This window comes from Trachemys scripta, chromosome 5 (assembly GCF_013100865.1).
Source record: "Trachemys scripta elegans isolate TJP31775 chromosome 5, CAS_Tse_1.0, whole genome shotgun sequence".
NCBI classification, from domain to species: Eukaryota; Metazoa; Chordata; order Testudines; family Emydidae; genus Trachemys; species Trachemys scripta.
In genome coordinates, this window is record NC_048302.1 from 63,438,521 (window position 1) to 63,463,181 (window position 24,661).

The window sequence follows — 24,661 nt, forward strand, 5'->3', positions numbered from 1 at the left end:
AAGCAACAGAGGGTCCTGTGGCACCTTTAAGACTAACAGAAGTATTGGGAGCATAAGCTTTCGTGGGTAAGAACCTCACTTCTTCAGATGCAAGATGCAGACTTGGATCTGAAGAAGTGAGGTTCTTACCCACGAAAGCTTATGCTCCCAATACTTCTGTTAGTCTTAAAGGTGCCACAGGACCCTCTGTTGCTTTTTACAGATTCAGACTAACACGGCTACCCCTCTGATACAAGTATAACAAAATTGTCATTTCAGTGATAGCGGTGCATATTATGACACACATAATCTTGCTGTCAAGAGATTAAATATTCACATCTTTTAGTGAACCTGACTTTTCAAAGGTAAAATAGATCTTATGCTTGTCACTGATATTAGACAGCAATACACTGCTCTCTTTTATTTACTTTCTGTATGTGCTGGCAGTGGGTTCACATGGATTCTGATTGGTGGTTAAAACAAATTAAATAGAACATTTACAATTTTGCTTACAGTGTTAGCCACCCCAACAGACACTGGCTAAGGCTTGCCTTTTCAGAGTATTTTCTTCTGAAAAATATGAATAGCTGCCCTTATGTCATGAGTGAGGAATCCTGATTTCTGCTCCCAACTCTTTCCCAGATTTCCTGTGCTATACTGGGTAAGTTTCTTAATCTGTGGTACAGGTTTCCCATAATACTTTTTTAAATTACATGTTTCTGAATTTCCTCATTACCATTTAGTTTCCCTTTATTGGAATTTTGGATAAATTTAATAGTGATATCAGATCCTAATTCAGATTTTCTCAGGACTCACATCTACCAATGTTATGGTCAAATACTGCTCTTCATCCATGGTGAAACTTATATTAATATAAATGAAATGTTCATGTGTGGTCTCAGAGCAACATATGGCCAGGGCTGGTTCCAGGCACCAGCAAAGCAGGCAGGTGCTTGGGACGGCCAATGGAGAGGGGCGGCACATCTGGCTCTTCGGCAGCAGGTCCCTCAGTCCCTCTCAGATGGAAGGGCCTGCTGCCGATCGCAGCTTTTTGTTCGCGGCTTTTTGTTGTTGTTGTAGGGGGGGTTTTGGCCGCTTGGGGCGGCAAAAACGCTGGAGCGGGCCCTGCATATAGCCCTAAAGATTCATTTCTAGGCACATTTCAGGCCTGTCTCCATAGTACTGTATAAATGAGTACAGACATCATGAGTGAATTTTAGGAAGGTAGTTGCAGTACACTTTTACTGCTCCCTGTTATAGCTATAAGAATAATTGTTGAGAAATAATGTCATTTTTGGGAGAGTCATTCTCTGCTTGATTCATATGGTGATAACTCTCATAGGCAACAGCTGCACATAGATATACACCCATCAAGAAGAAACCATAACCCTAATGGTATAGTTTGTTCTGGTACTTCTAAAATAAACACGATACTCCTAAGTGATAGGGACAATGTTGTGTCATTAATAATTCTTGGTACTGGAATAAAACAATGCACCTTCTAAAAAAGAACCATGACTTATTTCAATTCGTATTCATGTGATAGAATACATCTAACAAAGTAAGCCTGACTCTTTTGTTCTATTAGCATCATCTCAGATTTAAGAGAAAAAAAGAAATGACGCTGCTCTCCCTTCATGTGATACATGCTTTGATTTCATCTTGGAGTATATTAAAACCAATTATCTAACATCTATTGTCCTGATTAATTATTAAGCTTTTACTTATCAGTTAAAATGTCACAACTGCCACATTACTTCCTCTGATTATATTGCTCAGAGGAGAAGGTTGTTTGATTTTAATTTTTCATAATTATATCTTGAGATAGTGTAACAAAGCATAGCAAAGATGACATTTCAGCGATAGGTGTGCATATTATGACACAAATAATTTTTCTGTAATATTCACATCTTTCCGTAAAACTGACTTTTTAGGGGTAGGATAGTTCTGGAGTTCATCATAATTGTTCGTGAGCTGTACACTGCTCTCTTATTTGTTTTCTGTAAGTTCTGGTAGTGATCCAACCTGAATTCCTTTGTCGTAGCACATTAACACACATATAATGTACATGAAAATAATCTGAAAGTTTATCCTTATTTAACCTTTGAATACTAGCCATAAAATGAAATGCCAGCATAAATTATCTCCAAAGAAATTAGGTAAATAGGTATCACTGAGTATGAGAGTCGACAGGGAGATTCCATTAAAGGTGCATAAAGCCTTGCAGGGAAACTTTAGGCAATAAATCATAGTCAAAAAGCTTTTAGTCTTATTCCAAATTCTAGGCAGCGGAGATGCCCGGTTGCTTATGATGGCCATAAACCTCTCAAGTCAGTAGTATTCAGATCACATAACCTCTTGTTAGGTGATAAGACTATGACATTACTTCCAAAAAGGCATTGTGTTAGAAATAGATCTATTTAATGGCATGGAAAAGGCATATTATTTTTTTAAATACAGCCCCAAGACACAGAAAGCATGAGGCAGATAATTTTCAGCTTCCTCTGGGTGAGCAGATGAAAGGTTTTATAGAAAAAGTTGCTTCATGGAATGTGACTTTGTCACAGTGGATGAAGTGAGTACATGGGAAGCTGTAATTGATGTTAAAGAATCAAAACTGCTTGATAAACTTTTAAAAAGGTCATAAAATATTCTTAAACTGCTTCAGAAATACCATAATGATATTATGTGACAAATTTCTAACTCACTAGATTATCAGGTACAGCTCTTACATGAAAATTTAGATCTAGGCTGTAAATTAGTTAAAAAAATAATTAAAGAGACACTGTTCAATTTAGATCCGACATTTGTTTTGTAAAACAAACTTCAAGAAAGTTTGAAAGCAATAGAAATGTTGCCATGATTTAAAAAACAAACTTAAAATCAACTGGTTCAGTTGAATTTAAAAGAGCACATATATTTTCCTTATCTGCAAGTTAAAAATTCACTCAGTTTTGCCAATGCAACTAGATACATTTCACTTGCATATGCAATGTTCAGCGAATATGCAATGACCCAACAATGAAACTGACCAAAGGCAAGTGAAATGTATCTAGTTGCATTGTGAAAACTGAGTGAATAGCAAAAATTAAACAGAAAAATATATTAAAGGATTTTTGTTTAAAATATTGTTAATAATTTATTAGTAAGCTAGGTAATTTTTTTTAATACATGACAATTAGTATTGAAAGTGTCCCTTTGGTATACACTTTCTTCTGTCTTTAATGCTCATTCTTTTACTCTTTCTATAGTATACTGCCAGCTTATCTTTTCCCCTCCCTAACTAATCTATTCCACACTCCTAAATATGTGATTAATACTACTCTACTTCTGTAACTTTCCAACCTGATTTGAGTTTCCACTTAAGACAGATTTCACTGTGCTTCCCAACTTTGCAGTTCTCTCAGAATGCAAAATTCAGTCTTGCTCCTTAGCCATTTATTCAAATATATCTTGGTTAACATTACTTTTACTAAACTAAACCTTGGATATATATTACCAGCACTGTTACTACCTGGAAGAATTTTGTAACTTAACTTTAGGTTAATGAAACTAAAATAGCCCACAGACAGACAAAACCACTTCTGCCTCCTCAATGTTTCATTTTGATACAGTGAATGAAAACCGAACTAAAATGGTCATCCTCTGCTTTGTCACCTAGATGCTGTCAACTCAAATTTATTCACATTCATTAATATTTAATGAATGTCAGTACCTCAGCCAGAGCACCTGCACGCTTTGCCTGGTGGCTTTCAGAACCCAGATTGACCAGACTGTAATTCTGATAGTAAGAACACGCATATTAAACTGAGGGTATCTCTACACTACAAAATTAGGTCGAATTTATAGAAGCCGATTTTATAGATATTGGTTTTATACAGTCGATTGTGTGTGTCCCCACATAAAATGCTCTAAGTGCATGAAGTCGGCGGACCGCATCCACAGTACTGAGGCTAGCATCGACTGCCGGAGTGTTGCACTGTGGGTAGCTATCCCACAGTTCACGCAGTCTCCGTCACCCATTGGAATTCTGGGATGAGATCCCAAGGCCTAATGATGCAAAACAGTGTCGCGGGGGGTTCTGGGTACATGTCAGGCCCCTCCCCCTCCGTCAGAGCAACAGCAGACAATCGATTCGTGCCTTTTTACCTGGGTTACCTGTGCAGACAACATACCATGGCAAGAATGGAGCCCGCTCAGCTCAGCTCACTGTCACCATATGTCATCTGGGTGCTGGCAGACGTGGGGCTGCATTGCTACACAGCAGCAGTCCCTTGTCTTTTGGCAGTAGATGGTGTATTATGACTGGTATCCATCGTCGTCGTACTCCAGTTCAATCAGAGGCACCTGGGCAGACATGCTTTGTCCCCTGGAGACTCAGTCCTGCCGGCAGTCCTATTGAACCATCTTGACGATGATGGCTAGCAGTTGTAGTACAGTATCTTCTGCCAAGCACCCAGAAGATGCCGAGGGCTATCAGTCATGCTGCACTGTCTGCTGCCAGCTTAAGATGTAAAAAATAGATGTATTCATTTGCTTCCCCCTCCCTCTGTGAAATCAACGGCCTGCTAAACTCAGGGTTTTCAGTTCAATCTTTGGGGGGGCCATGCTGTGTGACAGTTGTTTGTGTTTCTCCCTGATGCACAGCCACCTTTGTTGATTTTAATTCCCTGTACCTGTACGCCATATTGTCACTCGCCCCTCCCTCCCTCCGTCAGTTTCGCGCCTTTTTTCAGACCAGATGCCATAGCACTGGGATCATGGAGCCAGCTCAGATCACTGCGGCAATTATGAGCTCTATGAACACCACGCGCATTGTCCTGGAGTATATGCAGAGCCAGAACATGCCAAAGCAAAACCAGGACCAGCCGAGGAGGCGATTGCAGCGCGGTGACGAAAGTGATGAGGAAATTGACATGGACATAGATCTCTCACAAAGTACGGGCCCCAGCAATGTGCAAATCATGGTGTTACTGGGGCAGTTTCATGGCATGGAACGCTGATTCTGGGCCTGGGAAACAAGCACAGACTGGTGGGACCGCATAGTGTTGCAGGTGTGGGATGATTCCCAGTGGCTGCGAAACTTTCACATGAGTAAGGGCACTGTCATGGAACTTTGTGACTTGCTTTCCCCTGCCCTGAAGCGCCAGAATACCAGGATGAGAGCAGCCCTCACAGTTGAGAAGCGAGTGGCGATAGCCCTGTGGAAGCTTGCAACGCCAGACAGCTACCGGTCAGTCGGGAATCAATTTGGAGTGGGCAAATCTACTGTGGGGGCTGCTGTGATCCAAGTTGCTAGGGCAATCAAAGACCTGGTTATATCAAGGGTAGTGACTCTGGGAAACGTGCAGGTCATAGTGGATGGCTTTGCTGCAATGGGATTCCCAAACTGTGATGGGGCGATAGACGGAACCCATATTCCTATCTTGTCACCGGAGCACCAAGCCACCGAGTACATAAACTGCAAGGGGTACTTTTCAATGCTGCTGCAAGCCCTGGTGGATCACAAGGGACGTTTCACCAACATCAATGTGGGATGGCCGGGAAAGGTACATGATGCTCGCATCTTCAGGCACTCTGGTCTGTTTCGAAAGCTAGAGGAAGGGACTTTCTTCCCGGACCAGAAAATAACCATTGGGGATGTTGAAATGCCTATTGTTATCCTTGGGGACCCAGCCTACCCCTTAATGCCATGGCTCATGAAGCCGTACACAGGCAGCCTGGACAGTAGTCAGGACCTGTTCAACTATAGGCTGAGCAAGTGCCGAATGGTGGTAAAATGTGCATTTGGACGTTTAAAAGCGCGCTGGCACAGCTTACTGACTCGGATAGACCTCAGCGAAACCAATATCCCCATTGTTATTGCTGCTCGCTGTGCGCTCCACAATATCTGTGAGAGTAAGGGGGAGACATTTATGGCAGGGTGGGAGGTTGAGGCAAATCGCCTGGCCGCTGATTACGCGCAGCCAGACACCAGGGCGGTTAGAAGAGTACAGCAGGGCACGGTGCGCATCAGAGAAGCTTTGAAACCAGTTTTGTGACTGGCCAGGCTAAGGTGTGAAACTTCTGTTTGTTTCTCCTTGATGAACCCTCCACCCCACCCCCGCTCTTCTCCCCTGGTTCACTCTACTTCCCTGTAAACCAACCACCCCACTTTCCCCTCCCCCCTTCGAGCACTGCTTGCAGAGGCAATAAAGTCATTGTTACTTCTCATTCATGCATTCTTTATTAATTCATCACACAACTAGGGGGATAATTGCCAAGGTAGCCCAGGAGGGGTGGGGGAGGAGGGAAGGACAAGGACACACTGCAGTTTAAAACTTTAAAACTTTAACACTTATTGAAGGCCAGCCTTCCGATGCTCGGGCAATCATCTGGGGTGGAGTGACTGGGTGGCCGTAGGCCCTCCCACCGTGTTCTTGGGCATCTGGGTGAGGAGGCAATGGGACTTGGATAGGAGGGCTGTTGGTTACACAGGGTCTGTAGCAGCGGTATCTGCTCCTGCTGCCTTTCCTGCAGCTCAACCATATGCTAGAGCATATCAGTTTGATGCTCCAGCAGCCGGAGCATCGACTCTTGCCTTCTGTCTGCAAGCTGACGCCACCTATCATCTTCAGCCCGCCACTTGCTCTGTTCAGCCCGCGATTCATCCTGCCACCTCTCCTCTTGTTCAAATTGTGCTTTTTTGCACTCTGACATTGACTGCGTCCACGCATTCTGCTGTGCTCTTTCAGCGTGGGAGGACATCTGTAGCTCCAAGAACATATCATCCCGAGTCCGCCGTTTTCTCCTTCTAAACTTTGCTAGCCTCTGGGAAGCAGAAACATTTGCTGCTGGAGGAGGAGAAGGGAGAGGTAGTTAAAAAAGACACATTTTAGAGAACAATGGGTACACTCTTTCACGTTAAATTTTGCTGTTCACATTACACAGCACATGTTCTTTCGTTACAAGGTCGCATTTTTCGTCTTATATTGAGGGCCTGCCGGTTTGGTGTGGGAGATCACTCACGCTGTGCCAGGCAATAGAATTTGGCTTGCAGCAGCCATGGTAAGCCACAGTCTTTTGGCTTTTTAACCTTCATAACATGTGGGAATGGTTTCAAACAGCAGCACCCTCATTTCCCATACCAAGGACCCATTGGGTTGGCCATTTAAAATGGGTTTGCAATGTAAAAGGAGGGGCTGGGATTTCTGGGTTAACATGCAGCACAAACCCAACCCCCCCCCCCCACACACACACCCACACACCCAATTCTCTGGGATGACCACTTCACCCCTCTCCCCTACCGCGTGGCTAACAGCGGGGAACATTTCTGTTCAGCTGAGCAGGAACAGGCACCTCTGAATGTCCCCTTAATAAAATCACCCCATTTCAACCAGGTGACCGTGAATGATATCACTCTCCTGAGGATAACAAAGAGAGATAAAGAATGGATGTTGTCTGCATGCCAGCAAACACTGAGACCATACGCTGCCATGCTTTGTTATGCAGTGATTCCAGACTATGTGCTACTGGCCTGGCGTGGTAAAGTGTCCTACCGTGGCGGACGGGATAAGGCAGCCCTCCCCAGAAACCTTTTGCAAAGGCTTTGGGAGTACATGAAAGAGAGCTTTCTGGAGATGTCCCTGGAGGATTTCCGCTCCATCCCCATACACGTTAACAGACTTTTCCAGTAGCTGTACTGGCCGCGATTGCCAGGGCAAATTAATCATTAAACACGCTTGCTTTTAAACCATGTGTAATATTTACAAAGGTACACTCACCAGAGGTCTCTTGTGTGCCCTCAGGGTCTGGGAGCACGCCTTGGGTAAGTTCGGGGGTTACTGGTTCCAGGTCCAGGGTGATAAACATATCCTGGCTGTTGGGGAAACCGCTTTCTCCGCTTCCTTGCTGTGAGCTATCTTCATTGTCTTCATCATCATCATCTTCCGCGTACCCCGAACCCGCTTCCCTGTTTTGTGTTTCTCCATTGACGGAGTCAAAGCACACGGTTGCAGTAGTGGTGGCTGCACCCCCTAGAATGGCATGCAGCTCCGCGTAGAAGCGGCATGTTTGCAGCTCTGCCCCAGACCTTCCGTTTGCCTCTCTGGCTTTGTGGTAGGCTTGCCTTAGGTCCTTAATTTTCACACGGCACTGCTGTGCGTCCCTGATATGGCCTCTGTCCTTCATGGCCTTTGAGACTTTTTCTAATATTTTGCCATTTCGTTTACTGCTACGGAGTTCACCTAGCACTGATTCGTCTCCCCATATGGCAAGCAGATCCCGTACCTCCCGTTCTGTCCATGCTGGAGCTCTTTTGTGATCCTGGGACTCCATCATGGTTACCTGTGCTGATGAGCTCTGCGTGGTCACCTGTGCTCTCCACGCTGGGCAAACAGGAAATGAAATTCAAAAGTTCGCGGGGCTTTTCCTGTCTACCTTGTCAGTGCATCTGAGTTGAGAGTGCTGTCCAGAGCAGTCACGATGAAGCATTGTGGGATAGTTCCCGGAGGCCAATAACGTTGAATTCCGTCCACACTACCCCAAATCCGACCTGCAAAGGCCGATTTTAGCGCTAATCCCCTCGTCGGAGATGGAGTAAAGAAACCGGTTTAAAGGGCCCTTTAAGTCAAAAGAAAGGGCTTCGTCGTGTGGACGTGTCCAGGCTTAATTCGATTTAACGCTGCTAAAGTCGACCTAAACTCGTAATGTAGACCAGGCCTCAGTCAGCACAGAGCCTGCTGCAGACTCGCATTCACATAATCTAATCAATGATACACTCATTATGGTAGAGGGAGAAGCTGCTCATATCAATGACTTTAATGAGAGAGTTGAGAGCTTCTTGAAATGCAGCTGCATGTACTGCAAACTACGAAAAGAAACAGCTGTTTTATCAGCTGTTGCTGGAGACGGTGGACTACCGGAATAACAGCATGTTCAGAAAACAGTGAGATTAACTGTTCCTTTTAGGAGAAGATGTAGATTTAACTACATTTGAAACCTTTATTTTAAACTGAAGGAATTATTTCTAGCTGCTTGATATTCATTCTATGCCATTTTATTCTCCTCCACTTCATAACAACAAAGGCCACATAACAACAACCTATCAGATACGAAAGAATAATGTGATGCAGAAGCAAAAAAGGCAAACATAATTCTAGATTGTATTAACAAAATTGTCCCATGTAAGACATTGGGGGTAGCTGTTCCACTATACTCAGCATTGGTAACAACTCAGCTGGAATATTATGTCCAGTTATTGGTGCTATGCTTTTAAAAAAAAAAGTGGACATACTGGAGTGAGTCAGGGAGAGCAACAAAATTATAAGAGGTTTTGAAAACATGACGTGTGAGGAAAGGTATTTTTTTTCTTAAAGGACATATTTAAGTCTTGAGAAAAGAAGACCATGGGGGACCTAATATGGTAAGGGCTGTCATAAAGAGAGATCAGTGATGAGTTGTTCTCCATGTCCACTGAAGTTAGGACAAGAAGTAATTGGATTAATATGCTTCAAGGGACATTTAGGTTAGCTATTAGTAAAAAGATTCTACTATAGGATAGTAAAGTACAGGAATAGGTTACCAAATGAGGTTGTGGAATCCCCATCATTGGAGATTTGTAAAAAAAGGGTAGACAAACACCTGTAAGTGATAGTCTAGGTATACTTGGTCCTGCCTCTGTGTGGCAGACACGGACCATATATTTCTATGATTCAATCAAGTATGTGCATGTATGAGGAGGAGAAAAAATATGGCCAGATGGTGCCTTACAATGACAATTAATCCAAATGCTAAATCACATGGAAAAGCTATAAGGAGAAGGAAAAATATTTCCTTTTAAGAGCTACTCAAAATCTGACAGGTTTGGTTTGCATGGATGTTGGAAAACATTATAGCATGTTTCATTGTTAATATTATTCAATAAATATTTCAATTCTTTTTTTGGAAAGAAGTACAATGATATACACTTATCACATGGATAATTTGCATCAAAGAGTACCAAAAGAGCTGGCTGAGAAAATCTGTGGCTCATTTGTATTAATTTTTACATTTTGAAACACCAGAGACATTCCAGAAGACTGGAAAAGTGCTAATATTGTGCTAATAATCAAAAAGAGCAAGAGAGATGACCTGAGTAACAATACACCAGTCAGCCTGATATAATCCCAGGCAAAATAATGAAAAAACTGATAAGAGGTCAAATTGATAAAAAATGAAAGGATAGGACTATAATTCATGCCAGTCAACATAGGTTTAAGGCAAATAGGTTTTATCGAAGAAACCTGATTTCATTCTTTGAGGAGATTGCAAGTTTGGCTGATAAAGGTAACTGCAGCGTTGTAATACATTGACTTAGTATTGCACAGCATTCTAATTAAAATATTAGCATGCTACAATATATCAAAACAAGCACTTTAAATGGAATAAGAACTGGATAACAGACAGATCTCAAAAAGTAATAAAGAAGTTGTCAATGGGGAATCGTCATCAAATGAAAGCATTTCTAGAGATTGGCAGAGTGATAAATAATGATAAAAACAGGGCAATCATACTGCACAATCTTGATTGCTTGGTAAACTGGGCCCATTTAAAGAAAATGTGTTCTAATATAGCCAAATGCAAAATCATACATCTAGGAACAAGGGATGCAGGCTATGCTTATAGAACAGGGGACTTTAACCCAGAAAGCAATCATAGAATATTAGGGTTGGAAGGGATATCAGGATGTCATCTAGTCCAACCCCCTGCTCAAAGCAGGACCAACCCCCAAATGGCCCCCTCAAGGATTGAACTCATAACACTGGGTTTAGCAGGCCAATGCTCAAACCACTGAGCTATCCCTCCTCCCCATTATTCTGAACAGGATTTAGAGGTCATAACAGGCAAGCAAATCAGCATCAGCTCCCATTGGGATGCTGTAGCAAACAAGCTAATGTAATCCTGGGTAATGTAAACATGGGAGCAGTGAGAGTAGGGATAAGGAAGTGATTTTATCTTTGTATACTGTATTAGAGAGACTGATCCTGAAATACTGTGTACACTTTTGGTGTCCACATTTTAGAAAGGATGTTGAAAAACTGGAGAAGGTGCAGAAACGGACCACAAAAATCATTTGAGGGCTAGGGAAAATGCCAGATAGTGAAAGACTTACAAAATTCAATCTACACATCTCATCATAGAGACAAGGTGACTTGATTACACTGTATAGATATCTTCATGGGAAGAAAATACCAGAGCTAAAAGTTTCCTTAATCTAGCAGAGAAAGGCATAACAAGAACCAATGGATGGACTATAAAGCCAGAGAATTTAAATTAGCAATTAGGCACTTTGTTAAAAAGAAAAAAAAAGTCAGGATGGTTAACCATTGGAACAAACTACCACGGGTAGTGGTGGATTCTCTGTCTCTTGATGTCTTCAGATCAAGGCTTGATGCCTTTCTAAGCTAAACACAAGTTACTGGGCTTGATACAGTCATTACTGCATGAAATTTGTTTTCCTGTGATATACAGGAGGTGAGACTTGATCTAATGGTCCCTTCTAGCCTTAAACGCTAAGTGGTTACAGTTTCACTCTAAGTAATGAGTTCATTTGAATTTGAAATGCCAAACAAAATAGGATAGAACTGGAAAGCCAATAGGTTTCATTGCTTTTATTGTGAAACTGATGGAACGAGCCCTGATCTTCCTACCCACAATACGTATCCAAAAGACACTATAGGTGATGGGATAGGATGGGAAGCTTGAGCACCATTTAATTCAAGAAGACATCTGATATTTTGGGAGATCAATACATGCTGGGAATGGGGCCTGGTCAAAAATCTCACTTGAAGTTTGCTGAAGCTTGTTTATGATAATCATAGTCATTTTCCAGTTTTGTTACAAAGCTTTCACAAAGCCTGCTTAATTCACCACCGAGGGAGTTTATGACCAGAAAACTGGGATGGGCGACAGGGGATGGATCACTTGAGGATTACCTGTTCTCTGCATTCCCTCTGAAGCACCTGGCATTAGACACTGTCAGCAGACAGGATACTGGGCTAGATGGACCTTGGTCTGATCCAGTATGGCCATTTTTATGTTCGTATGACCCAAATTCTACTGAAATGAATAGAAAGACTCCTTTTGACTTCATAGGCTTTAGAATGGTGTTGCTTTGCTTCCACCATTGCTCCTGCCTTCTGCTGACCTAAAAAACAATCCACACAGAGCAATAACCACAAGACCATTGGGATGTCATGTACAAAGTATGACTGAAAAAGTTTTGGCTCTCTATATTGTGGGGAAATCAAAATGGATTGCTTCAGATGTAAGAAACAAATATATTCATTAGTATCACTGCATGGTTAGCACCCTGCTGTAGTTCCTGTATTAAAATAAAACTGGTGTCAGGAATTTGTTTGCAGAGTGAAGTCTACACCCTCACATGCTATTTTTTAGTCTACAGTATAAATAATGAATTAGAATATAGCTAATGGTCTACGTTTAAATATGATTACTGTTAGATGATGACACTGAATGTATGTGCTAGAAATTTTACCAATTTTTGGTGGATAAAAATTTGCTTTGATTGTAAAGTATTTTATTTTAACGCTTAAAGAGGGGTTTTCCTTCCAAAATGGGTTGGGCCATTAGTTTAAGGTCAAAATCTATAAAGCAGGATGCAATGGGTACATATACAAAACTACATGCACCAATTAACTCCCATATGTATGCTAAGAATACATTTGTATGCATTGTTATAACAATACATATAGATTATATAGACATACATTAACAAAACTATATGAAAAGATCAGTAAGAGATTGCAAACTCAAGCACTCAAAAGTTAGGAAATGCCAGAATTAAGGTTACCCAATCAATCGTAATGTGGTCTCCTTGTGTGTATGCACTACGATACAATCTTTAATTTCATGGCCATATACTGTTTTTTCCACATGAACCCCGCCTCATGCAGTGAATCAGCAGCTATTCAATATTTTTTTTCTTCTCCATATTCAATGTATGTCCCTATACTTTTTTTAATATACATCATCCAAACCCTGAACTGAATAAAAAATATTAATTTCCTCATGGATGTTTCTATGGTGTTTTCATCATAGTATCTGAGTGCTTCACAAACATTAATGAATTTAACTTTCAAATGTCTTGTGAGGTTAAGTGGCAGTATTAAATCCAATTTACAAATGGGGAACTGAGGCACAGAAAGATTAAGAACAAAACTGTGAGAAGTGAGCTCAACTTAAGTCATCTATGACCTGATTTTTTAGAGTACTTAGCATTATATAGTGCAGTTTATGTTCAGAGCACAGCTCTCACTGACTTCAGTTGCAGTTGTGATTGCTCAACACTTTTGCAAATCTGTCCTGGGGTTTCTCACAATGGGTATCCAGAAAATGAGGAACACACTATTATTGGCCAACAGTGCAGTTTGGATTAAGAGATTTCCCCAGCATCACACAGGAACTCTGTGGCAGAGGCAGGGATTTCTCCTGGACAGAGTACAACTGCCTTAACAATTAGACCATCATTTAGGTTTTGCAGTTCTCTGCCACCACACATCCTCCAACATCCGCAACAAATCAGGCAGGTGTTCTACGAATAGCAACCTCTTTCACTACACGATCCTGATTAATTTGTGGAGCACTATCCATCCTTTACATTGAATGAGGCAGGGATCATCTGGAAAAAATAGTATATAATCATGTCATTATAGAGCAGGGGTGGCCATCCTGTGGCTCCGGAGCCACATGCGGTTCTTCAGAAGTTAATATGCGGTTCCTTGTATAGGCACCGACCTCGGAGCTGCAGCTACAGGTGCCAACTTTCCCATGTGCCGGGGAGGGTGGCGGGGGAAGGATGCTCACTGCTCAACCCCTGGCTCTGCCGCAGGCCCTACCCCACTCCACCCTTTCCCCGAGTCTGCAATGCGCTCACTCTTCCCCCCCACCCCCGAGCCTCCTGAATGCCACTGAATAGCTGATCAGGAGGTGCGGGGAGGGAGGGGGAGGTGCTGATCGGCGGGGCTGATGGTGCGTGGGAGGCGCTGGGAGCGGGAGCTGATGAGGGGGCTGCTGACATATTACTGTGGCTCTTTGGCATTGTACACTGTAAATTCTGGCTCCTTCTCAAGCTTAGGTTGGCCACCCCGTTACAGAGTGTATCATAATGCATACACAAAAGATGGATGAATTAAGGTTACACAGGTAAACTTAATCATAGCATTTTCTAACTTTGGAGTGCTTGGCTTTGCAAGCTATTTCTAACATTTTTATATATAATTTATTAATTAAAAAAAAAAATCTGTCATGTGGAACCACACTGAGCCCCAAAGTGGGTCATCGGCAGGATTTAGGCAATTATATTCACAGCATAGACCTCTACCACTTGAGCTTACTTAGTAATTAGTAGCAGCAGTAGACAATTATCCTCTATATGGACCAGATACTAGAGAGTGAATGAGACACACACCTGCCATTGATTTCACAACTCTTTGCTGACAAGAGAGGAATATAAAGAGTGAGGACTCCAGGGTTCAGTTCCAGGTTCTGTAGAGGAGGGTGTTCTCATGGTTATAGACCCCCTACCCCAGTTTGTTCCTGCAGCCCTATGGATGGAGCATGCCATAAGTACAGACAAAAGTTGAAGAGAACTTAGCTGCCAAACTTTAACAAGTCTCTACTGACCACGTATAAACTGGAATTATTTAGAGGCTTATAATGTGGCCAAATTTGGGCAGATTTTAATTGGGATGGCAAAAGGCACATCCCAGTGCCACTGCCATCGCCCCACCCACCAATTCCAGCCCTTGTTCCAAAATGGGGATATGCTAAAGCTTCTCAATAAAACTATTTTTTAAACATAAGCAAAACCAATGTATTTTCTCCTAACTTTTTTTCTCAGAAATGGCTGAACCTACTTGTTAAAACTTAAACAAACCAAAAAAGCAATCTAAGGCAGACAACCATCACGGAAAGTTTCAGCCTGAACATTTAAGGTTCAGCAAATGAAAATAGGGTCTAATAATGGGAAGTGTCAGGTAGCTTCTGCATATAATATAAATGTTTTGGGGAATAGTATGCAACTTGAAAGATTCTCATGGCATTTTTTTTCAGATCTGGCAAGAAAAAGATATTGGTTCTTGGGCTCAAATGTAAAATATATCAAGTTTCAATTCAAAAGGGAGTTTGTATGTTGACATAGTAATCCCCTGAAAGTATGTTGTTTGAAAGAAAATGCTCTTGCACATTCATGTACTGTACTTCTGGGACAATCCTAACATGAAAACAAATTTTTAAAAGTTTGTTTTGTTTTCTTTTAAATATATATATATTGCACAATGCTCAAGGGCTAACCAGAGGCTGGATTTTTCTTGAGATTGACATCATTTATTAAAATCTTACCTGTATGTAACAGAACATCAGCTCATTGTTTAATGTAGGCATAAATTTAACAGCTCTGGGTGACAAAGCACTTTCACAGTGTTTTTAACCTACTTTAATCTTGAATTTCCATCTTGATGATGAATCATTACCATCTAGGTGTATGGGAATGTGAATGTGTCAAATATCTGTGCTACCTGCTAGAAACTTTAAAATAAATAATGTCCTTACTGATCTACCTAAACCATACCTCACACTATTTATTTCCTTTTATTCTTGCTTCTAGCATCAGGCACCACACAATCCACTACAGGTCCTATCCATCACTCTATTTCTCTTTCTGTTATAAACCACAGAACATTCATCTCTAACACACCACACCATAAACTATTAAATCTCAGCAATCTAATCTCAAATATAAAATATAACAATAAAGGAAATGCTCTGATTTTTGTTTACAGTTACCAGCTTCAAAAAATAAAATTTCAGAGACTAATTTTTGTTAATGAAACCTAACAGATGACATTAAGGCAGAGGCACAGGAAAATGTAAGCCTATCATATTCTGCAAGACCTTGTTCTTTCCAAGAGCTTTTGTAGGGGCAAGAAGGGATTCATTTTCTTCACTAGATTGACTATGTATACTCTTTAATACACAAATTGAGCAACTCATTTTGGTTGGATTGAAAATGAGATCCCAGAGATAAATGGCCAAATGTAATCTATTATGCAACATTGATTCTATATTCATTGCCAGAAGGTTTTACATGCATACAAAAACAGTAGATGGGATCAGTACAGAAAGACAACCCGTCATTCCAGGAAGCAAAATATTTACACCAGTAAGACCCTCACCCTGTGTACTTTTGTTTGTTGTGTGGATCATTATGTTTGTACTGTTAAGTGCAATGCAATGCAATTATAAACTCTTTATACTCCAGATAGCCACTGGAAATGCTCATTATAAATCATTACCTCCTCAGCAGCCAATCAGCATTCTGAATTCCCCAATATTCTGACATACTGTTGTTCTCAGAAAGCAGGGGAGTTCAGGCGAGCTGACGAGCTGGAGAGGAGCTATGTTGCTTCCTTCCTGATGCAGCATTCCACTATAACGTTTCCAACAGGGAGGCTTCTGTGCTTCACTAAGAAAGAAAAAAAAAAAAAGCCTAGATTAAGAATATAAACATGTCCACTTTATTCCCTTAATGGAGAATAGAAGTGGAATCATTTATAATGAATGTAATAATATATAAGAGCTACAGCTTATGTGAGATCATGTGAAATCACATTTGCACCACTCACTAGAGGACATTCTTGGATCAGAACCTGTAGCGTCAGCAGCAGGAATTAGATTATAGTTGGGGGGGGGGAGGGAACTTTGTATTTAAGTAACAAATAACTAACCAGATGGTTCTGGCTGTGTCAGTCTCATCCCTGTTAAGGGTAAAGCAATTTTTTCCAAAATGCAGTGCTTGGCGAGGTATGAATAAAATCAGACTGAGGTTAGTGACAAAGCCCTCCTCCTCTAACTTCAAATATCATAAATTAAACAGGGGGAGGGATAGCTCAGTGGTTTGCGTGTTGGCCTGCTAAACCCAGGGTTGTGAGTTCAATCCTTGAGGGGGCCACTTAGGGATCTAGGGCAAAATCAGTACTTGGTCCTGCTAGTGAAGGCAGGGGGCTGGACATGATGACCTTTCAAGGTCCCTTCCAGTTCTAGGAGATGGGATATCTCCATTAATTTAAATATTCTGTAAAGGCACATCTTTTTCAGTAAAAACACAACAGAAGTGATAGTAAAAAAAAAATTGTGCATGTTGTGGTGTCTACAAAAGATCAGTACTTGTGCAGACAGGCTAGCATTTGTGCATGTAAAAACAATAACTGGATGCTGACAGTAGCTACCCATTTTCATTTATATGCCCATATGTCTGATTTGCACATGCAAACATAGGTTTTGAGTGCACCTGCATCTTCTGGAAGCGCCTGTTGAACCCATGTTTGAAAAACTGACTCCAAGTGTAATAAGGTATAAGAAGCTGAGAACAATAATGTCCATATCTATATAGTCACAGATTTTTAGAAAAACATGTTCAGAGATTCTTAAGAATAGGACAATAATACTCCTAGTCCCCAACATACACAGTCTGACTAGGACACTCAAGGTAAGCAGTCAGTTTTAGATTCATAGATTATAGGACTGGAAGGGACCTCGAGAGGTCATCGAGTCCAGTCCCCTGCCCGCATGGCAGGACCAAATACTGTCTAGACCATCCCTGATAGACATTTATCTAACCTACTCTTAAATATCTCCAGAGACGGAGATTCCACAACCTCCCTAGGCAATTTGTACTTTTTGTACTAATTTTACTTAGATGGATTCTCTTAGAAACATTTAGGTTTATATTCTGTTATTCTCCTATTACAAATTTCAGCCAAATCCAAATGTCCACATTAACTGCTCCCAACATATTGCTACTGGACCTGAATGTATTCACAGCATGCACTATTTACTGCCTGTTATACGATTTTGTAAGCTTTATAAAGTTAGCTGCTATAAAGTCTTGACATCATTTTATAATTCATGAAAACGGTATTTTGAAATTGTAAAAGGGAATCTTTTCTGAGTTTAGACCTCATAAAAATCACAACTTAAAGTGATTTTTCTCTGCCTAACTTTAGTTCTCAGTTTATAAATTAAGAAGAATAAACATGGTTGTTAAGCATAAAATAAAATAATAATAATTTTGTTTGTAATGAAGATATCAAAATAGAAAAATACTATACATCAAGATAAAAAAAACCTAAAAAGCATATATATTGAACATTAAAGTTGAAAGGCCCCAAACTTTACTTCAAACACATATATCACTTTAAAACATGACCTCCTCATCCTGGAAAATCTAATAATTACTCAAACTGAAGATGACAGCCTTGATAAAAATTAAAGTTTATGGTATCTGTTTTGTAATCCTACAACAGGAAAACTAATGTGCAGGATTTCTTTATGATCACGGATGGTCAAGTGAGCTTTAAAATTGTCCTTCACGCCCTTTGGTCTATTCTTAGCATCATGAAGAATTTATTTTAATATCCCTTCATCTCACAGGGGTGTTTTGAAAATAAATCAATTAATGTTTGTGATGCACTCAGACACCCCTGAGGAAATTATTAATTTTGTCTTCAGAGTAGGATATGAATAGTCTGCAGTAAATAAATAGGGCCACACATTGAATCATGAATATTCAACAATATATTTTGAAGGCTGCGTGCTAATTTAGCACCATTCATCCTATGCACTGAATGAGGCAGCGATTTTGTGGAAATATAGTATGTGATAATGTAATTAAAAACTGCATCAACATGAACATGCATACGGGAGTTGGGCAAAGGTTACCAGAATTAAGGTTACCTTTGCATTGCCTAACTTTAAGTGCTTGACTTTCCAATCTTAATAATGTTCCTTCAATGTAGTTCTTTGTGTACAACCTCCTAGATTAAAAAAAAAAAAAAAAAAAAAAACTTGCAAAAATAGAAAATCTATCACATGGCATCAAAATGACACCCACTGTGTCATCAGCAGGGTTGGAACATTTAGCTCCACCACACAGACCTTTGCTACTTGAACTAAAGGAGCAACTGATAGAAACAATAGCTTGTCATCCTCTAAGTGAACAAGTATTAGATGGAGATTTTGATGGAGTTTACCCCCTGTACCTACAAGGCAAGGGAAAGAACCCATGTTCCACACCTGGATGGTAATTAACTGATTGCCTTCCAGCCAGACTAGACAGAGCTAGGCCTTATAAGTAGACTGAGGGAGCTCAGTTGGGAAGAGACAACAGAGGTGACTAGACTCTCTGATAGAGAGAAACCCTAGCTTAGGGTTTAACAGACAGAAAGCAACAGAGAAAGAACTCTACAAGAGCAGGTTAGGCTCCTGCAGAGGAAGCCCTGAAGCAGAATGAACAAGTGATGCCTGAGAGACCTGGAATGGCTATTAGTTATAAGATTTATTTGGATTTTCATTTGGACCTGTTCATGCTACCCTGGAAAGGGCTTAAACTTGTGATTTAGCTGGAGGGCCAAGACATACCATACCCCAAGGGGGAGTCAGGAGAAGATGCAGGTTGAGAAAGAACATTGCAGGTCCAAGGAAGAGCCCAGTAGGGGGACTCCAGAGCCAAGGACTCCATGAAATATGGTGACTAGAGACAAGAGGACACTCCTGAAGGGTGGATGTGCTACTATAGGGATGAGAGTTTAATAGGTATTTGTCAATGAGTTTAATAGATATTTGCTGACAGAAGTGGAATAGTCAGACTTAGGAATCTTGGATTCCATTCCAGATTCTAGTGGGCACAGACTCCAAACCCAATCTCTTACCCCACACCCTTCTTTATCCCAACCTATTCCCTCGCAACTCCCATCTGGCTTCTGTCCCCTCTGCATTTGATTCATGGACCTTCCTCCTCTACAATGAATGGTCCCAGCAGGTTGAGCACAGGACAGACAGGCTTCCCTGCCTCAGTTTAGGTACCAGGACACAGCATAGCATGGACAAGAGTAGCAACTTCACTTGCTGGAGCATGCACAGTGCAGACAGACTCTTCAGAGATTTTGGCTGTTAAGCCCTAGCAAGTATGGAAAGAAAATATGCAAACTGCAATTTTTCAAAAGCTTATAACTTAGCCAAACTTGGGTGAATTTTCCTGGGGACAGCAAAAGACGCATCTTTGACATAAAGCCAGCTCCTGCCAAATTTCAAGTCCCTGCTCCAAAGTATGGAGTATTAGAGCATCTCAAAGCAAAGGTGACCAGAATTTTGTAATATGTGCATAAAAGTATTTTCCCTGAGAGCCCAGTTCTCAGGAATGGATGAACCTTTTTGGCTGAAGTTTAAAACCCCAAAACAACAAAAACAAAACCTTCACAAAGCCCATCAGGCATAATTTCAGACCAAATGCTTAAAGTTTGGTAAAGTTATATGCAATTGAGAACAGGGTCTTATAATGAGAAGTCTCAGACAACCTTACTGTAATATAATAATATATATCATCTATAATATCTATGATTGCTGAAAAATCACCCAAGTTACTAGGGATTCCTTGAATTAATACAATGAGACTCATTATTAAACTATCAGTTTTACTAGGTGTACTTGCAATGAAAGGTCATCTTCATGGTATTAAATAAAACTTGCAGAGTAGTTCCGCGATGAACTATGCTTAGTGTAAAACCAGTGGGGATTCTTTGGAGGTGTCTCTTATTCAGGTGATATAAAGACCAATTGTAAGATCCTTGGCATCTAAAATTCCTCTGTATCACTCTAGTTCTGCAAAGGGCAGTTAAAGCTGCCTTAAGAAGGTAACAGCTAAAGATTTCCCTGCCATAGTGGAATCCTGTTCTGGCATAGGGCTAGTATCACTGCTGTTTCTTGTTATCCCAGGCTAACAGGTGCTTAGGGGAGGGTTGGGGTATGCAGGGAGAATTAAAAAAGTACAAGATTGCAGAGCCAGACTACAGTTCTTTGGTCTCATTGGAGTCTGTTATCTACTAGACTCTAGTAACTAGAGCAATTAAAGCTGCCCAGAGGCTACTCTAATGTGAACCAGAGCTATGTTTGACCCTCAGCGGACTTCAAAATCAAAGGAGCAAAAAGATGGCAGAAAGTCACCTATGTTTCTTCTCCCTCAGCTGCCCTGTATCTAGGAATATCTAGGGATAGAGATCGTAGACAGAAACCTAGAAAGGTTTCTCCCAAGACATTACAATATGATAAAATGATCCTCAGGGAACTATCCAAACAATAATGCTCGTACAGGGAGGCATCAATTCACAGAATTAATCAGACATTTTACGTTACCTCTGGATAAAATTAATATTTAAAGTTACACACTTTTCAATGGCTATACTTATTCTTACACTTTTTTTTTTTAATTTCTAGCTATCTAGACATACTAACTATAATTTATTTAATACTTCACAGTGGTTTTCAACATCAATTTTCTTAACACATAGCTGAGGGCTAACATAAGAAATAGACTTTCTTCCCAATACATACGGGTCTTCCGAGCAGAATCTTCCACAAAGAGAGAAGAAATGTCTTCATCCACTCCTGCTTCATTCTTTGCAATACAAGTATATGCTCCCGTATCTTCATAGCGCACATTGCTAATGTGAACCTCACTGCCATTTGCTGAAAACAGAGGGAGAACACACCATGTGAACAACAATTTCAGTTTTGCTACAGTGCTTTCAGATTACACTCAGGCAGTTTTCTCAGTTCATCCTAATTAAACTGCATTCCTTCCTGAGTTCATGCGTTGGATCCATGCCAAACTACTCCAAAGGTGTAGTAGCACTATCAACCATTTCACAGAGAACAGGAATAGCTCAACTGTACTTGCTGCTTGGATCTGGATGTCAGTCCCAGATTATATACCTGCTTGAATGCTGATATGCCCTCTTCTATAGACTTTAGCTGTTGTTGTACTTATGCTGTATACAATCATTGACATTCTGGTGTCTTGTATTGCTGATTTAACACAAAATAACATGGCTTCCATAGAACATAATGGGGTAAATTTTCAGCTCAATTCATGCTGAAAGAGAGATAGCTTCTAGCTTATGGGATGCTACATTAATTGAATTTATTTATAATTTGGTATAATTGAGTTAGAAAAATAGAGGGTCGAATTTGCATAACCCAACCTCTTTTTCATGTGTACACTCCTGCTCACAAATTAGTTAGCGTGCCACTGCACTCTCAGATGACAATTTATATGTGCAAAATGAGGACAAATGCACATGAAAATTTGCTTGTATGTGCTTACAGCCATAAAAGTCTAACAAATGCAAACTGTCAAAAGAACTACTCCACCACATACTGAAAGACAGATATAGTTCCTAGTTTATGCAATGCTACTCAAGGAGGCTGGGATGAGAGTCATTTGAAATATCAGTGTAGTGAGTCGGTGTGGCTCCCCTCCTGCCCGGAAGAGGGAGCCCACGTGCAGGCACCAGAGTGGGTGGGACCACCACCGCCTGTCCCCGCCCCCTGGAAGTCAAGGGGCGGGACAGGAAGTATAAAGGCCGGCCGCCAGAGCTCAGTCGGCGGCCAGCCACCGCAGGGAGCAGACGTGTGGCCGGGAGCTCCCGGCCAGGAGACCGTCGAAGACCGAGGCCTGGACCCTAGCTGGCCTGAGCTACCCCGGGCCCGCTACGAGGAGGAGCCGCCGGAGCCCGTTCACGCCCGCCACTGGGAGAATCCCTGGGAACCGCACCCCACTAACCCTGAGGGTGAGACCGGACCCGAACCCCTTCGCCCCTGCTGCTATCCAGAGGAGCCGCCTGAGGACCATTGGCCGGACTTCCCGGCAGAGCTACCGGACTTGCCGTCGAGCCCGGGCAGAGAGGAGCCCATGCAGGTGGACTGGCCCGATCCCGGCGCGACGAACGAGGTAGGCTTTGAGGGGGATCATGGAAGCGGCCCGGGGGTAGCCGACCCCGGTCCGGCTGTAACCGAGTGTGAGCCTATGTCAGTGTGTTGCGGTCTGGATACCCCACTGACCAGCAGCGGCAGCAACCGCTGTTAGGGCCCCGGGCTGGAACGCAGNCAGCCCCTGCAAGCAAGGGTCTGAGCTAACTGTGTTTGCCCCGCCCTAATCCAGGGCCTGGGCTCTTGAGCTTTTACTGTGGTTGCTCCGACTCTGCACCAAAGAGCCGGAGTTTCGGGACTAACTGACTGCTTGTTCCCACAGTAGTGAGTCGGTGTGGCTCCCCTCCTGCCCGGAAGGGTCGAGCCCCGGCTAGGACCTACTACAATCAGTCTAAGAAAATCCACCTTTCTGAAACAGTTCTCAAATATGCAATATTGCTCTAATTCAATTGATAATTCTGCCTTAAAAAAAAGCAGCCATAGTGATTACTACATCTGGAAGTGAATGCAGAATAGCAGCTGATAAGTTTGTACAGGATTTTATAGTAGCTTCTGTGGAAACCTGTCTCTAACAATCTCAAGGCAATATTTCATATATGCTTATGAAGCGGTACACACAAATAGTGTTTTGTGCACAAGTTTGTACTTGCAAAAGCAATATTTGTGTGTACAAATGGGAAATTGTATGTGGACTTGGGTAGATAGGTGTTGTATGATTTTTATACAAATACCCTTTTGTAATAGGAGTGCCACTCTGCTGTAAGTGCAAAATGTGCCTGCTCAACTTCAGAATCCATGTTTAAGAATCCGGTTTTTACTATTGTATATGGACAAAATGGGACTCAGGGATGTGGCATATAGCTTGTCAAGGAGCACATTTCTTTTGTTCCAGTCGTTACATTTTTTTTTTACTACTGATTTGAGGTGTAAAGGGTAGGGAGGTTATAGGACAAATGTATTAAGATTATCCATAATTTAATTTTTAATGAAGTGTATTAAGAAAGAAGGCATGAAATATGTTTTCCTTGAACAAAGATAATTCTCCTCATATTATTTATCTCTAGACATCTAATATTAAGAACCTCCCCTCACAACCCTCCAGAGCACAAGTGAGCTGTCAGAGTCCAAAAGGCATGTTCCCATGGACAGTGGTCCTGCAGAAGGGAATGTTCCCATGGTATTCAAGGGGAAAGTGGGTATGTCTTTTAGGGGAGTGGAAGTGGTTAGTAGAGCTCAAGATGATCACCTTAAGGGTAGGTGCAACACTCTCTGCACAGAGCTATCTGCTACTTTTCCATCTGTGCTCTTTTCCCAGATGCACTTTGGTATATTGTTGGTAGAAACTCTACACTGTCTCACTCCCCAGACACTTCTCTGTCTAGAGTATCAGGGGGTAGCCGTGTTAGTCTGTATCTACAAAACATAGGCTGCCCTATGTTTTGCTAAGGTATTGGGGACGGGGAGGGGAGGAACACTCAACCCTCTAATAAGGGACCTGGTAGTGGAAAGGGCCAGAGAAGCATCCAAAAGATGCACAGCTGGTTGGGATGCCATGAAAGCTCTCTTGAAGGGATGTGTGGGGAGCACTCTTGCAAACAGAAGCATCTAAAGGAAAGTGCTTTTGTGAAACAATAAGAGGCAGACAAAGGGAATGATCCCGTGGATCTCAGGTCTGTCTGAATGCAGGGTAAATAGTTCGTTGAGCTACCTTCTGTTCCATGTGCAGAGCTACTTGTTGTCCATTCTGTTCTTGGATGATCTGCCACTTTAAGGGACCCGGTGGTGTTAGTCTCCCTCCACAACTCCATTGTCTACAGCCAAGCCCTAAGATACAACCTAATTTGCTCCAACCCCTCAGACAGAGACAAACAGCTACAAG

At 41.7% G+C, this 24,661-nt stretch overlaps 1 protein-coding gene across 2 annotated transcripts in view; it reads right to left on the bottom strand.

Annotated features, from left to right (window-relative positions):
* Positions 1-24,661, bottom strand: part of FSTL5 (follistatin like 5) — a 568,085-nt gene that overhangs the window by 82,771 nt on the left and 460,653 nt on the right. For both annotated transcript variants that reach the window (XM_034772507.1, XM_034772508.1), the window contains one exon: positions 21,406-21,540. In XM_034772507.1, coding sequence (XP_034628398.1) covers positions 21,406-21,540 — 135 coding nt within the window. The remainder of the gene's footprint in view (positions 1-21,405; positions 21,541-24,661) is intronic.